General features: G+C 44.8%; 1 protein-coding gene across 4 annotated transcripts in view; it reads right to left on the bottom strand.

Moving 5' to 3' along the window:
* Positions 1–17,564, bottom strand: part of pdgfrb (platelet-derived growth factor receptor, beta polypeptide) — a 38,625-nt gene that overhangs the window by 10,940 nt on the left and 10,121 nt on the right. For all 4 annotated transcript variants that reach the window (XM_023833902.2, XM_023833901.2, XM_023833905.2 and 1 more), the window contains 12 exons: positions 12,062–12,148; positions 9,958–10,245; positions 9,179–9,436; positions 8,766–8,896; positions 7,986–8,151; positions 5,304–5,487; positions 5,073–5,188; positions 3,618–3,741; positions 2,766–2,977; positions 1,796–1,890; positions 1,463–1,595; positions 814–918 (listed from right to left, as the gene is read on the bottom strand). In XM_023833902.2, coding sequence (XP_023689670.1) covers positions 814–918; positions 1,463–1,595; positions 1,796–1,890; positions 2,766–2,977; positions 3,618–3,741; positions 5,073–5,188; positions 5,304–5,487; positions 7,986–8,151; positions 8,766–8,896; positions 9,179–9,436; positions 9,958–10,245; positions 12,062–12,110 — 1,861 coding nt within the window. In that variant the 5' untranslated portion in view covers positions 12,111–12,148. The remainder of the gene's footprint in view (positions 1–813; positions 919–1,462; positions 1,596–1,795; positions 1,891–2,765; positions 2,978–3,617; positions 3,742–5,072; positions 5,189–5,303; positions 5,488–7,985; positions 8,152–8,765; positions 8,897–9,178; positions 9,437–9,957; positions 10,246–12,061; positions 12,149–17,564) is intronic.

Below are 17,564 nucleotides of genomic sequence, written 5' to 3'. Positions count from 1 at the left end.
TAGGCCCGGTCCCCTGACCTCACCCCACCCTGAGATGTCCAATAACGTACATGAACGTGGTTATAAGGCCCGGTCCCCTGACCTCACCTCACCCTGAGATGTCCAATAACGTACATGAACGTGGTTATAAGGCCCGGTCCCCTGACCCCACCCTGAGATGTCCAATAACGTACATGAACGTGGTTATAAGGCCCGGTCCCCTGACCTCACCTCACCCTGAGATGTCCAATAACGTACATGAACGTGATTATAAGGCCCGGTCCCCTGACCTCACCTCACCCTGAGATGTCCAATAACGTACATGAACGTGGTTATAAGGCCCGGTCCCCTGACCTCACCTCACCCTGAGATGTCCAATAACGTACATGAATGTGGTTATAAGGCCCGGTCCCCTGACCTCACCCTGAGATGTCCAATAACGTACATGAATGTGGTTATAAGGCCCGGTCCCCTGACCTAACCCCACCCTGAGATGTCCAATAACGTACATGAACGTGGTTATAAGGCCCGGTCCCCTGACCTCACCTCACCCTGAGATGTCCAATAACGTACATGAACGTGGTTATAAGGCCCGGTCCCCTGACCTCACCTCACCCTGAGATGTCCAATAACGTACATGAATGTGGTTATAAGCAGGCATGCTAATAAAAAGCATTAAATCTGTGAAATGGGAATTAATTTTGATAAAGGAAAGGAGGGTATGGAGGGAGTGTGGTTAGCCTGAAGCATCACAGCATTCCAAAGAGCGGAAAAGCATCAACTGCCCTTAAAACAAGCTGGAAAAACAAACACAGGGCTCCATGTGATACCTACACTTCAGCATTTTCACCGCAACCTTCATGGTGGACTGTGAATGGCCAAGGCCGTAGGCGGTCGCCTCGACCACTCTTCCGAACGCCCCGGAGCCCAGAGTGCGACCTGAAATACCACATGCGATCAAAGATATTTTATTGTTTTTTTTTTATTATTTATTATGCAGACACTCTTCAATTAATTAAGTTCCGTTCAAACGACTAGGACGTTAAGCGGATTGGTCGATAAGCGAGGAGCTGCCCCTTACTGATATTACAAGCATATTGTTTTTGCACCATTTATTACATTTTTTGTATATGTATAGATGTTATTCAGTAGTGTACTCTGTACTGTAGTAAAGAGAATAGAGTAAATCGGCTCTAATATGTATCGTGCTGCCGTGGAAACAGCCAAAGTTCTCATACAGCGTACAATGCTGACCGGTCGGAGAGCTGCTCGTAAGTCCACGTGGTCGTTAAACAGGTGGGTCGTTAATGAGGAGTGTCTGTATTTGACTTTCTCCCCCTACCCTTTGCAGCAAAAATGGTTGTAAGATGGTTGAAAATATTATTTACCACTATTTTTAATTAATAGAGGTAGGGTTAGGTAGGGTTAGCTAGATGGATATATCTATGCATTTAGAATGTTAACTACCCAGGACTCCCCTTACCCAAAACCAGGCTATCTCGGGGCATCTCCCAGGCCGAATCGTAGGGCAGGTGCATGGGATCCACGTAGATGTATTCATGTCCATCTGAGCTCACTGACTCAATCACCTTCCACCTGATCTCATATCGTGGCTTCTGTAGGAAAGGCAGGGAGCCACAGAGCAGGCTGATGTTAGAAAAATGTCCTTTCTTCACTGCCCGTGACCCAGCAGCTGCAGCTGCCACGATGGGGCACTTTGCTCTTCCTTCCCTTCCACGCAGAATCAGTAATCACGCATTAACTAAAATTAAATTAATTAAAGAGGTTTCCGGAAGTGCAGGCCGCTTGCTCTCACCTTCCTCCACAGCGCGATCAGGATAATGATGGAAATCACGGCAATGACCACGAGGGCCAGGACCGCGGCCAGAACAGCCACCTGTGAGAAGAGCGCTATGGAAACAGAGAGGATGTGGTTACAAGCTTAACTGTCAATGGCACAGGATTAAAGTCAGCTCTGAAACCTGTCATCCAGCTAACAGATTTTCATAATATTTATTCCTGAAAGTTTCATAGGCGTTCAAGTGAAGGTATATATAGTGCTGTACAAAAGCCTTAGGCAGCCAAAAAATGTTATAATGATCATCATATTGGTGCAACTCTTCAATATTATTTATATCAACATGTTTTAGCTTAGCCATTACAAAACCCACCCATTATTTGCAGTAATTCAATATGTCCAATGCATGTATTTGCCAGCATACCATATTTGGCTAATCAATACCATCCATTTTTTGTAACCGCTTGTCCTATTCAGGATCGCCAGGGGTCTGGAGCCTATGGACACAAGGCAGGAAACAATCCAAGATGGGGTGCCAACCCAGCACAGGGTATACACACACACACGGGCAATTTGGTAATGTCAATTACCCTCAGCATGTTTTTGGACTGGGAGAAGTACCCAGAAGGAACCCCACAATGACATGGGGAGAACATGCAAACTCCACACACATGGAGCCGTGGCGAAGACTCGAACCCTGATCTCAGAGGTGGGAGGGAACACTGCTAATCACTGCACCACCATGCCACCCCTAATCAATGCCTCAGCAAGTTAACTAGTTTATTGTAGTTGCTTTTTAATTATATTACTGTTCTTTTGCATGTATTCTGTGTTAAATTGTGTTTTATTTTACTGACCAAATATACATCTACTACCCAGATAAAAAGCTTTATGCATTTTCTCTGACTGCCTGAGACTTTTGCACAGTACAGCATATCAAAGCATTATAGCCTTATGTGTTTGTTTATCACGTCAAGGAGGAGCGTACTGCTTGAAAAGAGCTTTATGTTCCGTGCCCGGCCACCCAGGGCGTTGCTGGCTTCACAGCGGACGGACATGATCTTCTGCAGCTTGAGGAAGGTCAGAACGCTCCGTGTCTGGTGGATTTTCCGGGTCTCGTTGTAGGTCATGTTTGTCTGGATGTCCAGGTTTTCAGGTTCGGACTTCAGTGGTCGCCATGCATTGGTTTGATTGCTGCACCTGGAGTGATAGTACACAAAGCCATTATACTTCTGAATGTTCTACTGTTGTGAAGGTAAGAAACAATATTCATAATTTATTAAAACTTCCATCCACATTAATTATTGGAAATAGGCACAAAAGATGTAGCATGTCATAAATTTTACTTGGTTTAAAGTAGAACCTTAAAATCTGACATGTGGGGATTTAAAGCATTATCACACTTATTGACTGTATATACCATGAATATAAAATACTTGTGTTATATCCTAGAAATAAGATTTTAGCATTTGTGTTTTTGACATAATAGTGTCCTAGTAACACCACAATAAATGTGATGTCACTGAAAAGCCCAGGATGTCCTACACAGTATTTCAGGTTTCAGCATGACTGAACGTATGGTTCTTAAAACGCAGACTAGAGACTGTGGTTTTACGATGCACACCAGAGAAAGCAAACTGCAAGGTCTTAGAAGGATATGACATAATTCACTGGAATATGGAACTATGAAAAATGACTTCATGACAGAAGGACTAAGAAAAATCATCGAGAAATGCATGGAATACGATCAGCAATAAGCATGTTTCAAGTTACCACATTGCCCCCTGGTGGAGAATGTAAAGCACAGCAAGAGTATTAAAAACACAGACTGCGTACTCACTTGTACATGCTGTCGCAGCTGTACCACTTTATTCTCGGGAAGGGTGCGCCCTCTGCTGCACACACAACGCCATGTTGCTTTTCGGCAATACTGTAGTCCGACAGTTCCACGATGTGAGGGAGAACTGTCAGGGAGAGGTTGCTTGACAAAGGCCCAACCTGACCACTCTCTTAGGGAGGGGAGTGATAATCACTTCACACATGGGGGAGGGATGCAGAGTGTGCATAAACCGAGGCTGTGACAACAGCTGTTAAGACTTTCCCTGAACGTTTTCTTGTTTTGAAGATGGCGTGATGGAAGATTGCACTAAAGACACCCTTCCTGTTTATTGAGTGACGGGGAGGTTTGATGGCCAGTTGACCTCAGACCCCCAGGATTTTTTCTAACTATAGAATTTTATTTTCTCTGCTCCATATGATTTAAACTATTGTTACCCCACAAAGTGGCAGGTCAGTAAGTGCCACTATAATGCAATTATATGTTAAAAAGTTTAGCGCAACCATTTTGGCAAAGACATTATATTAAATAAAATGTCTTCAACTGAGTTGATTTGAATCTATCTGGTAGGTGGGAATGGAAGAATGAACTGTGAGGAAAAACTGTGTCGGAAGGAAGGAGAAGGGGGAGCTGCAGAGGACGCATGATTGGTGGGAACACAGGTGGTGATGACATGGTAGGGCTGCACGATTTATCGATTTCAAATCGAAATCGCGATTTGAAACAACGCGATTAGCAAGTCGCCAAAATCGCGATTTAGGATATACATTATACAGTACATCGGACCCAGGGTTTAAAACTGCCGTGAGAATAGTTTTAGAAATTCATGACGTGTTCCCTGTGTGACAGTCATTCTCACCAATCACAAGCGCCGTGCTTGTCACGTGCCAGTCATGCTCACCAATCAGACGTGGCCCATGAAGGACTATAAACCCATAAACAGCAAACACGTGAAACCCAAAGAAAATGTTACATTCACGGTGCGGAAAAATACTGATTCCGTTACTGAGCTATAAGTGAATTGCCTTCCTATTTCATGGTCTGAGATTGTTTCAGAAAGGTCCTATCATCAATAGAACCGGCAAGCTCCTTTTAAACAAATTTAAATAAATTTCACTGTGTCATTTCACCTTATTTCACATAACTTAATCTATGTACTTATTTGTTTTGATTTCTTTGTATGTGTGGATTACTTGGGTTGTTACCGACATCTGGTGTAAATTTCATGTCAATAGATCCTTTAGAAATATATTTACTGAGAAAAATGTTGACGCATTCAATACTTATGTTCCACGCTGTAAATTTTAAAATTACTACACACTGAATATTGAACTGAAGCTTGACATAAAAAATCAAATCGCAATCGCAATTTCTGTCAGAAAAATCGCAATTCGATATTTTCCCCAAATCGTGCAGCCCTATGACATTGGCACATGACCCAGCCCCCCACCCCCGTACCAGTGACATCGAGATCAAAGTTCATCTCCTGTTCGTCATCCTCATTGGTGGCGTGGATGGTGTAAAGGCCCTTCTGTTCCATTGTGACTCGCAACAGGGTCAAGGTGCTGATGTACCTGGGAGTGACATAACTATATATAACCCCGAGTAGTCTCTCGGTCGCATGTTAAAGACAAAACACTTCTATTAGGTATTCTGTGTGGTGGCCGACGGAAGCAGAGGTGCAGTCACCTGGTCTCCTGCAGCTGTCTAGTTTCAACAGAGACGGTGTCTCCAAAAAGTAGGGCGTGGTCATTGGTCCAGTTCACCAGGGGCTTGGGGTAGGCGTCAATAAGCACCCTAAACTGGACGCTTTCCTGCAGCTGTGTCGAGATGTTCTGGCTCATTACCGAGTGGAGCTTCACAAATCCTTGCTCTGCAAGACAGAGATTGGTCTTGGTGACTTAATGCTGGTTATACAGACTGTAGGATCCTCACTAGAGCGTGTATATGTACACACAGATGTGTTTTATTCACTAGTATGTTAAATACAGTACAACGTTTCACTTACAATGAGGGATAAACGAGGTGTACAAAAATAATCAACGACAACTTGGTTTGACTGCTTGTCCTGGAACGGGGGAGCACGTGAATGATGGGGCGGTGTGGGGGCGGTAGTGAGGGGATTTGGGGGGGGGGGGGGTCTGGGCATGGGGGAGGGAGGGTTGGGGGGGGTCTGAGCTTGGGGGAGGGGCGGTCGGGGTAGCCAGGGGCGGGGGTGCCTGGTGACTCTCAGGGAGTCCCCCTGGTCCCCCAGGTGGGGGTTCTTGGGGGGGTGCAGGTCTCCCCAGGGGTGCGCAGGTGGACCGGGCTCCAGGCTCTATTCGTGCCTGCGCAGCTGGGCCCCGGGGGGGAACCGGCGCGCTGCTGCCTGTGGCCGTGGGGCCCCTGGCTTGTGCTCGCCGGTGGGGGGAGCCCGGTGCCTCCCCCCTCTGCCACCTTGGGCGGACACGCAGCTCTCCAGTGGTGGGAGGCCTGGGTACCTGGCCGCTGTGGGGCGGCTGGGTTCATGATCGCTCGGGGCTCTCCTGCCCGTCTAGAGGGCCCCGGGACGACATTGTGGTCTCGCACACTCATTGGAAATTATTCCATGTTAACCTGCACACTCATACATACACTCACAACACACAAACATACACAAATGCGTGCACACACACGTATATATGCACATGCACACATACATTCACATCCACCCATACACACATGCGCACACACACGCATATACAGTATGCACACACACACATACACACACATTCACATCCACCCACATACTGTACACATAGAACGCGCACATACATAGACACGCACACACACACATACACACACACACACACATACACACACACACACACACACACACACACACATACACACACACACATACAAGATAGCCCAGGGTTTTCTTGCCCTATTTTATCCCTCTCCTTCTTATCTGTGTGTGTGTGTGTGTGTGTGTGTGTGTGTGTGTGTGTATGTGTGTGTGTATGTGTGTCTGTGTGTGTGTTTGGCTTCCATCCTTCCTTCTCAGATGCAGATACTGGTATGGCGATATCCAGACCGTGTTCCTGTTGGTCTGCTTATGTATTTTTTTCTTTGGTATTAATGTATTTAACTCCAGAAGCAGATACTGGCACAAGCTTATTCTCTGTCATAATGGTACCACTGGTTTCTTTCTCTGTATACTTTTTATGCACCTGGATCTTGTTTTTCAGATGCAGCAGCTGGTGTGATGACACAGTGTCCAGCACTAAGATGCAGAAGCTTCCTTTTGTTCCTCTTTCCTTTTGCTCCACTTTTTCTTAAGTTGTCATGTATTATTTTTCTTTCCCTGTTTTTCTCTCTCTATCTGTCGCTCTTCTCTTTCTCTCTTTTTCCCTCTTCTCTTTCTCTCCCTCCTCTCATCCTCTATTTATCTCTCCTATTTCAGTAATCTTTCCCTGTCGGCTCCAGCTTAATGGCGCAATAATCTAAAATGGTGAATAAAGAGTATATCTCAAGTAACGAGAGGAGCTTAATCCGAAGCTCCACTTGGCACAATAAAAGTGTCGGCACAATATAAAGAATGACTGCTTATTTATAGTTTTCATATCACAGATTTCATATTAACATGTTTAATAAAATATTAAAAAGCATTAATATATAACTGTTACTGGGATGCTGGAACTACCTGTGCAATTACAGGAAAATCATCAATACCCATGTGACATCTCTGGACCAATAAGAAAGCAGTATTTACCAAATTCCTTATGGAGGCTTCAGTTCTAACAACATAGTAAGCAATTCAGTCAGATGTTGGTAATTCAGTCATCCACTAGGTGGCAGTGATCAAAATTGAAGAGACCTTGTAAGCCACTAAATTCCCCTAAGTAACAGAGTAGAAAGCTTGGGAGGCTTTGCCAGGAAGGGGGAATGGTTAGGGGCCAAGTCACGGCGGTGGTCTAAGCCCATTAACCCGGAATGGAGGCCTGCTGACAGCAGCTGGGGCTTTTCCACTGTGATTTTGCTTACCTGGCACACTGCTTAGCAGAATGACTAGGCTGTCCCTTTAAAAGCCTGGTCAGGTCCCCTCGTTTACATTTCTGGCAGTCAGAGCTAGTGAGCTGCCAGACATCCTGTATGCACGCCTTACTGTGTTCAAGGGAAACTATTGTGCCATTTTGGCTCTGTGGTGTTAAGCGGGGAAATTTAATTTTGAGACACCTCACATAAGGACAGACTTCGCATTCACAGATGTTGGAGCCCTTCTACCCCAGCTGTGGCTAAAACTAAAGTACGATTCTCCTTTTTCTTCATTAACGTGCTGCTCTCTTGGGTGAAGCTAAGCGACGGCTCGACCTCCTGCCTGTTGTTTTCTGAGAGATCTGCGCGGCTCACCAAGGACTGTGATGTTCATGCTGATATTGGCCTTGTTTTCCTGAACTCCTTCATAGACGTGGCAGGTGTACTGGCCTGAGTTGTCCAGGGTGGCACTGCTTATGTTGAGAAAGGAGCGCATACTTGTGCTGGACATGAAGTCAGTCAGGGGCTCGATAGTCTTGCCCTTTTAAAGAAACAGCAACATACTCTGCATCAACTTGAATCTCTGCAAGTAGAACTTTACCACAGCACATAAAACACTTCATGAACATGAATTTCGGAGCCAATTATCCTTTATTTGCCATTTGCACAAGTATGAGTGCAGGCACATCGGAATGAGTCTCTTGGCATAACCCTTCTTTCTCTCGTCTGTGACACACACACACCATACAATAGCGGTGGGGAACCTGATCCATGGAGGGCCGGTGTGGGTGCAGGTTTCTGGGATGACCTCTCAATCAGCCAATAATAAAGCAGTGGTTTTCAACTCCAGTCCTGAGGACCCACTGTTATTGGCTGATTAGGAGGTTATCCCAAAAACCCGCACCGGCCCTCCATGGATCCGGTTCCCCACCCCTGCTATATACAGCTGAGAACAAAGCTTGGGATCCAAGTGCAGGATGAGGTCACTTATCCAATGCCCCAGAGCACTTTGCGGGGTTAAGGATCGTGCTCAAGGACCAAAAGATACGTGACTATTCTGCCGAGACCGGGGCTCGAACCAGCAACCTTCGGATGACAGGCACACACATTTAACCCAGCTGATATAATGACAAGAATCAGCATAGTTATGCTTACTTTTGTGTGCGGGTAATTCCATGAAAAGTAAACTATTTCTGCTCCGTTTACAGTACAGTTGACCATGAGGGGCTCGCCCTTCCTCAGCACAGTCTTTGAGGCCTTGATTTTGGGTTCAAGAATTTCTGGAGCTGAATAGACAGAGAGAGATTTGTATTAAACCGACTAGCCAACTTTCATCTGGTGCATGGTTGGCCTCTTATTTATTTTATTTTTTATTTTAACCTTTATTTTACCAGGCAAAGCATCAAGTATAGTTTCTTATTTACAGCCTGGGAAGTGCTAGAAAGCACTTCTAAAGCAAACACACACAAAAAAGAACCACAGCAAAACAACTACACAGAATTAAAACATTTGCAAGCATCATTAAAAAAAAATCTGAGAGGGAATGGAATTGAATGCCTTTATCGTACCCACAATGCTGAAAATGTAAAACAATTGGGAACTCCTCTCCTCGCCATTAAGTTCCCCTTTGCAGTAGTATGTCCTGTCTTCCAGAAAAGCTGTGAATCCAGTACTTGGGTTGTACTCTCCAAACATAGGAGTATCAGCTGATTTTTCATAGAGGGTAACGTTGATTTTGGGGTTGGTGACAAGGCAGGGAACAGTACCCTCATCACTTGTCTTGGTAACCATGCCATGCTCGTTTGGAATGAACCACACCTTGGGGTCTGTAAGAAAACAGATGGAAAGAGAAGTGAAATTGTTGACATTTTTGCAATTTCTTCTGCTGTGTATGCATATCAAACATCCACCTGTTAACCAGTCATCAGCCTAATTACACAATAATCAACCCCTGAAATTTTGTTAAACATCTAATATTTTATTATATTAATTTACCCTCACATTATTACATAAAAGTATGCCAGCGATAAAAGCAAGGCTAGTTTCAATAGAACGCTCAAGATTGCATTCAAAAATGTTTGCGATTAATAAAACCCAGTTTTTTTTCATATTCACCAAAAGAAATACCCCTCTCCTCAAAAAAAAAACTGAGGCTTGAACTGAAGCTTGGAATTGGAGAACTGTTACACCCCTGACATATGATAATAATAATAATAATAATAATAATAATAATAATAATAATAATAAACAGATGATAGATAGATAGATAGATAGATAGATAGATAGATAGATAGATAGATAGATAGATAGATATAGAGAGCATGTCTGTCGTCTGGCCAGGTCCTACCTGCCACAAAAATGGAGATCTCTCTTGCTTCCTCCGCAATGGTTTCGCTGCAAATGTACACGCCTGTCTGGTTCCACGTCACATCCTCCAGAAACAGGGTGCTAGAGGTGGCACCATTCTTGATCAAAACCAAGGAGGGATCCCGCTGAGACAAAGTTCTTTTTGTCCAGACTACTTCACTCCAGCCAGAACATGTTATAGAAATGCTAGAATTGGCTTCCAGGACGATGGTTGAATTGTTAGGGGTGATTTCCAGGCCCTCGCTGAAGAGGTACAACTGAACAAAGGCTGCAGAACAAACCAGAAAACCTTCAGAATAGGTTAAGGCAGTGCACGTGTGTGGACTCAACCGGCTGAGAGACAATGTCATCCAGTGTTCAAAACCCAGAGTGCTTTAGGATCGTTTAGAGAGAACACTTAGAGATGTGTGTGTAGTGTCTGCATTGTTGAGGAATCTCTGTCCTGGCTGGTAAACAGGGGCAGATCCAGAATATTCTGCATGGGGTGGCAAGACGGTGGCATGGAAATTTTAAGGGGCTGCATCACAAAAACATTTTTTCAGATGTACAGGTATTTATGTGTGATGTATTAGAATTTTATTCAAATTTACGCTGGCATTTTATTGAATATATTGAATATAATAACAATAATTTATTCCGCACGTTTAATTCTGACCGCCTGATCCTGACTTTTCCCTCACCCCCACAGCCCACTTCAATCTTCTAGTCTACATTTCCGCTGCTATTATTTTTAACTCCTCATTTACTATCGGTGTATGTGGATGTCATTTGTAATGGTGGTGCCATGCTCGGGATTTACAAGGGGGGTGGACGACTTGATATTATTGGAAAATTATAATTTACTTTCAATATCACATATTATTATTATTATTTTAGATATCACACGGCCCTACGGAAGATGCAGAGAAATGGTGTAAATCACTAATTCATACATTTTTGAATTATGGAAACTATGTTGACATATAATTAGAAAGTAACATTTTAACGTTACCTCTCTGACTGATGGCGTGCTGACGTCTGAAGCACATGCACAGCACGATGCCGAAAGGAATGGAAGGGGAGAGAGAGCTAACATCATCTACTGGAATACTATCTTACACAGCACTCTGAGCACTGGAGACTACGGCTGTGTCCAAATTCAGCGGCTGCATCCTGAGGCTGCGTTCAGAGACTGAATGTGTCACAGTGGCAGGACTGGGCCGGCCCACATCGAAGGTTCCTTCAGATGCAGCTTATGAATGAGTTATTCCTTTGCCAAGATCCCAACGTTCACTGCGTCCTACAGAGGCTCCATAGATTGCATCCTTCGAAGGATGCAGCCCCTGAATTCGTCCCATTTGCCCCACCAAGCACACAATTACACACTAGCCAATTTGGCAGGCGCCTTCATGTGCTTGCCGTAAGTATCCAAGGGTGACCTGCCCCTCAAATAAGCCAAGTGCAGCACGCTTAATGTGCACTTCATCCACACATTGGGAAATACTGCATGGAAGCAATGCAGTGCATGAGTGATGTCTAATGTTTACATCGAACACAAGCTAAAGGTTACTCAGAGCCCAACATGCCTCTGAAGAAGTTTTAATTTAAGTGCCCAGAGTTGTCCACAAATAATTACATAGCCTAAGTTACAGTGAAGGACAACCTCAAACATAACCAACACAAATGACAATTTGTAGCGTGTCTCTTAATAATAATAATATTATCTACTACTTCAGATTTCAAGGGTGTCCCATTGCTTTCAAGAAATCCCTGCACACTTGGGCGCTTCACTTACACTTTCACACTTTGCGTCTTAGGTCAAGTTGGGTAAATGGGATGAAGACACCTTGTAAGCCACTAAATCCCCCAAAGTAACATCCCCCTCCCCCACCCCAGCCCCCCTGAGAAAGTCTATACTTGGCTGTGAGTCAACTTCACCTGAGAACTTCACCTGAAACTGGGGTAGCAGATGGGGTAGCAACCCAAAGGAAGGGATGGCAGCTGAACCCCCCCTACCCCGATCCACCACTGCTGGTGTAACAGACGTCCTGTGAGCAGTGCAGTGATCTTGAACTCGCTGCTCACGTAAGACTGCTGTCTCTCACCTGTAAGGAGGACCAGAAGGATGCTCATGTTTCCTCTGTCAGTCTTCATGATGACTATGTATGTATGACTATGTATGATGACTTGTTCTGTAGCAAGAAGAGAAAGACAAAAAAAATCTGTTAAATGAAGGTTCATTTCATTACCTAGAGTGTAATCTTTTATTTTTATCTATCTATCTGTTTATTATTATTATTATTATTTTTTTTTTTTATTTTATTTTTTTTAGAGGAAGGCTTCTCAGGGCAGTTTGTGACTCTAAAGCTTACTTGTCCAAATCCTGTGACTGGCAGAATAATTGTATTATTGTTAGACCTGTGAGCAATGCCCCAATGCCCCAACAGCCAAAGCTCTTCTGGGGTTCCAGAAAACGGTGAACCCTGAATTCTGACCCAAAACTTTTGCTCTTGTGTGTTGTCTCATAGAAGAACAAGCTGGGACATTGAATTCTGTTATACTCGCTACCTTACAATGACAACAAAGTCACTCCCTATTGCCTTCTCAAAGTGCAGGCTGTCAAGATGCCCGGCTGACCTCAGTTGGCAGGAGATCTTCCGCTGGAACACTCCACACAGGCTGAACTTTTTTCCCAATAGGTCTTAATGCCCGGCAACACACTTGGGTGGTCTTGCCCATCAACATCACTATGATTTGTGCTTATTCCAGAATTCTGACACCTGCTATCTCTCTCTTATGATAATTGAAAATTCTTGTGCATCTCCTGATCTCCTTTCATGGTTTCTAACTCAAGCTAGACTGCCACCTCAAAGAGAAGCAATATTCAGCGATATAATTCAGCAGTTATGTGACCTAGATTCTACTTACCCCACAGGTGTCAAACTGCAGTCCTGGGGGGCTGTTGAGCTGAATCATTTGTGGTGGAACAGGGAAAGAACTAAGCTACACAGGGCTGCGCCCCCCAGGACTGCAGTTTGACACCCCTGACTTAATTCCCTATACTGTGTGTGTTGGGGTAAGAGATCCCAACTGGACTGGGAGAGGAACACCATGCGTACACAGGGACAACAGGCAAGCTCGAAATACAGGAGGAGGGGGAACCCAGCCCACAGCCCCAGAGGGGTGAGACTCTCCTCTCTGAGCCTCTGAAGAGAGGCAGATACAGAAAGAGGCTGGTGAGTGGGTCTGCATTAAATCTGGATGGACCTGAGCGAAGCTAATTACTGCATGTTTTATTAAACATACTTACGTTCCTACAATATATAGTGACCACAATAATAATACAACCATGACATATAGTTAAATGTTTGATCGAGCAGCAAGAAACTCCCAGAGAATTATAGGCCTGAGTTAACATAAGATTAGTCAAGAAACGTAAGAGAAGATGCTCTGAATGTTATTATTATTTATACGTAATTATACTAATCCCCAAGACAAAATAATTCACATTTAATGTATTTTGTGAATCTTAATATTAAAAAATTGCATTATAAAAAATATTTATTTTTATCAATCTGAATGGGGGGGCCCAGACGGGCCCATGATAAAGTGGCGATAAGTAAAATTAATTTATGTCATTACTTGCCTTACATAAGCCAGTTTGTGTGTGGAATCAGAGTAATCTGAAATTTAATGTGCCCTGTGTCATTTTAATAAGTTAATGCATTTTGCCACAGGAAAATAGCAATGGCTGATGGGAATGAAAACCAGCTTCCAAAAAATAAAATCACCAGACAAATCACCGCTGGGCTGTCCCTTCAGATACCTCCCTGTCATTCATATCACCAGGGACCGTAATGGGGGGCGGGGGGGATTTTAGTCTCCAAGGGCCCCTGACTGACTGTGGCCCTAAAAAATTTGTAACACAATCGGATTGGTCTGGGTTGGGGGCCCAAAATATGTGGCAGTACCCCTGCATATCACTAAAGCTAAAGATTAAAAATAAGTGAGCAGACATCCACACCGTCAGAAAACCACCCCAACTTTCAGCCCACCTACTGGGTGACCCCCCCCCCCACCATGCATTCCCAAAAGAAATCAGTATAGAAAACAATTCCATGCTACAGTCCGAATGAATAAACCCCATCAGGTACCCCCCCACCTATGCCTCTTTAGCAGCACAATGGCTATTCTTTCGTCTCATTTATGGGATGGTGGTAGAGCAGCATTGGTCAAGCGGGATGATAGCTGGCTGGAGGGTCAGTGTGGCCTCCCGTTATCTGGGATTTTGGCGTCGTATCCGCTTAAAGCAGTGCTTCTCAGCCCGGTCCTCGTTTGTGGACTGTCTGGCAGGGGGCTGGGAGGGAGCAAAATCTCGGGCTACCTGAGGACCGGGTTAAGAAACACTGCATGTTAGGTGGAACTTGGTGACCAGTGACTAATCATGGGTATTCAGTGGTTCAGCGCAGTGTCCAAATCAGCATAATACGACCCCCCATCCCCCCAAAAATTCTTACTTATCCTCTTAGTCAGGCCTGATGAGTCTGAAATTGTGCAGAGTGTCCAGGAGGCTGGTGGATGGGGGCCCTGCTGGTTAAAGGCAACATTGTTGTAATTCCCCCCCCCCTTTCTGACCTCAAAAAGTTACATATGGAAGCATATGAGTGAGTAAATACTGCGTCATATGCTGTGGGAACAGATGGAATGATCCAGCATAAAGGGGGGGGGGGTTGTGGTGGGTAGCAAGTGTGTGCGTGTGTGTGGGGGGCGGGGGGGTCTGGAAACAATTAAAAGACAGGCTGGAGGCACGAGTGGGGTGGGAAAGCTTGGAAAGCGGAAGAGGGGGATCGGGGGAGGAGCGGTTCCGCTGAGGGAGCCCATGGGAAAGCTACCTCCAGGACTCTGGCCCCCGCATTGAATCTGGGGCCAAACGCAGGCCATCGAATTCACAAAACCCGCAACCCACTTTGTGTGCTACGCCATTGGGGTCCACTGTTGAAAGGTAGGGGGGCTGCGTCTCTGGGACGACTCCGGACTCTTGTGGTCCCATTGTAGGACTTTTCTAGAGAAGAACTGCAGGTGTGAAGCACAGACCAGCAGACCCCCCCCCCCCCCAACACACCAAACTGTTAGCACAGAGCTAACACAAAGGCAGCGTGGGTGAGCATTCAAGGCGAAACTGCCACAGGAAACATCATTTATGGCAAACTTGGTTGATTGTTTCCAGCTAGTGAACAACCCCCTCAAAAGAGCAGTCAAGGAAAGTCTAAGACATCCATCCTCTGTCAGGAGGCTCAACACATTTTTTTTTTACCACTTTGTTTTATTTATCTTAGGTTACGAGCTAACCCCCCCCTTGCTCTCTGGGTTACACTTCCTATTCCCAGCATTAATATCTGCATTTTTTCCCATGGAGGGCATTCCTCTAGGGAGTTTGGGATGCAGAGTCCTCGGGGTCACAATTTCCCAGTGCTGATACTCATAACCCTAGATAAACATTAAAGAGTCACGTCCAGCCAGAGCTGGGAAGCCCTGTATCGGAGCTGTCCATGTGCCTCGCTTCAATGTCAAAGCCAAATAACTTCAGCAGTCGTTAATGAATGAACTAGAGAAGCTGCCAGCTGAATTTACTCAAAAATAATGTCCGAAAAAAACTTTGAGTATAGCCTTGTTTGGTGTTGCTGGGGTCATAGTAAGCTCTGTGTGATGTTTGTACCTTAAAGGCTGAAAAAATTGTGTTCTCTTGGCCTAAATGAAGAGATTTGCACCTATATGCCAAGTCATTGGTAATTCTTGGCTGCCTGTTTCTGTTTTTCCTGACTATTTGAAAAGAGTTTTCGGAGGAAAGGGCTGAGGAGGATAGAGGCTGAGGTTGAAAGTGGGATTAGAAACATTTAAAGCTGAAAGAGAGGGCTTTAAACTTCAGGATGCAGGCCTTAAAAATGTGACCCTTGTGATTTGCAGTTGCTTAGCTACATTTCCGGTAAAGGGTCTAACAGCAGTGACTGGCAACCTTCTTGTTTACAAGTTGATATTCACCATCAAGTATTTCCCCCACCCCTGAAAAAGCCTAACCTCCATCATCAAGAATGAGAATTGCATGTGTATGGATGACTGCACTGATCCTGTCATTACTGGCTCCCCAAAAGCACTGGCAGCCACAGTACGAGTTGTTTGTGGCATGGTGATCCCAGCCAAGAGCAGCTGGCAGAATCCCAAGACACTAAAAGAAGCCGACGTTGCCTAAAACCGTGGCGACTCAACAAAAATATATGCCACTGCCCAGCCATAACACAGACACAGAGGGAAACACTGGGGTGACCCCAAGGCCATCAGATTGACTCTTAACTACTACAGTATTTGGGCTCTGTGTCCATGATCGGAACATTACTTGTTTAAATCCTTTATTTGGTAGAGTAGTCACATCACCACTGGGTCCTTGGGCAAGTTCCCTAACCCTGAAAAGTACACCGGAAAGGCACAAAAACGGCTAACCCTCTGCTCTGACCCTGAGCTTCTCTCTGACATATATATATTCCAGTGTAGGCCTACTTGTGCAAATGGTGCATAAAGTATCATTTCAAACCAAGCAACATGGGACCCTTTCACTAACTGCTGATTTCTTCAGCAATTCAGAAAGTGAGCTGAATTAGTGACAGTAAATTAGTGTGTGGGACCATAATTAGTGTGTGTGACCATAGTGCGTGACCAGCAAGTCCCCTGCTTTGTATCTGAAGCTGCCAGGGATTGGTTTCAGGCTTTCTTTGACTCTGGATAAGTGGATATGAGCTATGGATGGAAAGATAACTGACTTGCACTGAATAGCTGTTGACTAGCATATGGTGATAACGTGCTATCAATAATTCAGTGCATTATCATAAACTTGCTTGAATTCACTCCAACGTCAACACACACAGTAATAAAGACAGGTTACGATGCTATTCCTGTCATCGGATGGTTGCAGGTTCAGATCCCAGCATCAGCAGAGGTTTCAGCATCTGGTTGTTTTGTAAAGCCCTTAACCCTCAATTAAGCCACCCCCCAAAGCTGCCTCAATCGTTCCAAGAACTGTCTACCCCTCCAATCTTAAAAAAAAAAATTAAAATTAATGTTGCTTTGGATAAAAGCGTCTGCTAGATAAATAAATGCAAAGTTTTCTTGCAATGGGCGAAAATCTGTTTGGCCCTGAATGTTAAAGACAATAAAGCTTAAAACGTCTTAACGAAGGCTGATCTGCTCCATTTCAGGGGAGTCTCTGGAGTACAGCTGGATTTCTTAGAGGACCTTAATGTATATAGTGGGTAGGGGGTGATGGGGGGATGGGGGGGGGGGGCAGAGTCAGGAAGGGTATCATTAGGACGCCTTATGCCTGAAAGTTCCCAGCCCAGGCATGGGAACCAGCCGCCTCGGGGGTCGCAAGCAGCCCCCCTGTGTGCTCACTTCCCACCCTGACCTGCTGCGAATGTCACACTCTGACATAAAACACTGCCGGGACCTCATTTCATCTATCCTCAGGAGGACTAGGCCGCCTACACGCACCCAGAGGAAGTATATATTTATATACAAAAAAAATCTCTTAAATGTATTGTTTTAGTGAAACATCTGGTA

Source organism: Paramormyrops kingsleyae, chromosome 10 (assembly GCF_048594095.1).
Source record: "Paramormyrops kingsleyae isolate MSU_618 chromosome 10, PKINGS_0.4, whole genome shotgun sequence".
NCBI lineage: Eukaryota > Metazoa > Chordata > Actinopteri > Osteoglossiformes > Mormyridae > Paramormyrops > Paramormyrops kingsleyae.
The sequence above is the reverse complement of the archived record's forward strand: the minus strand, read 5'-3'. Positions and strand labels throughout refer to the sequence as shown.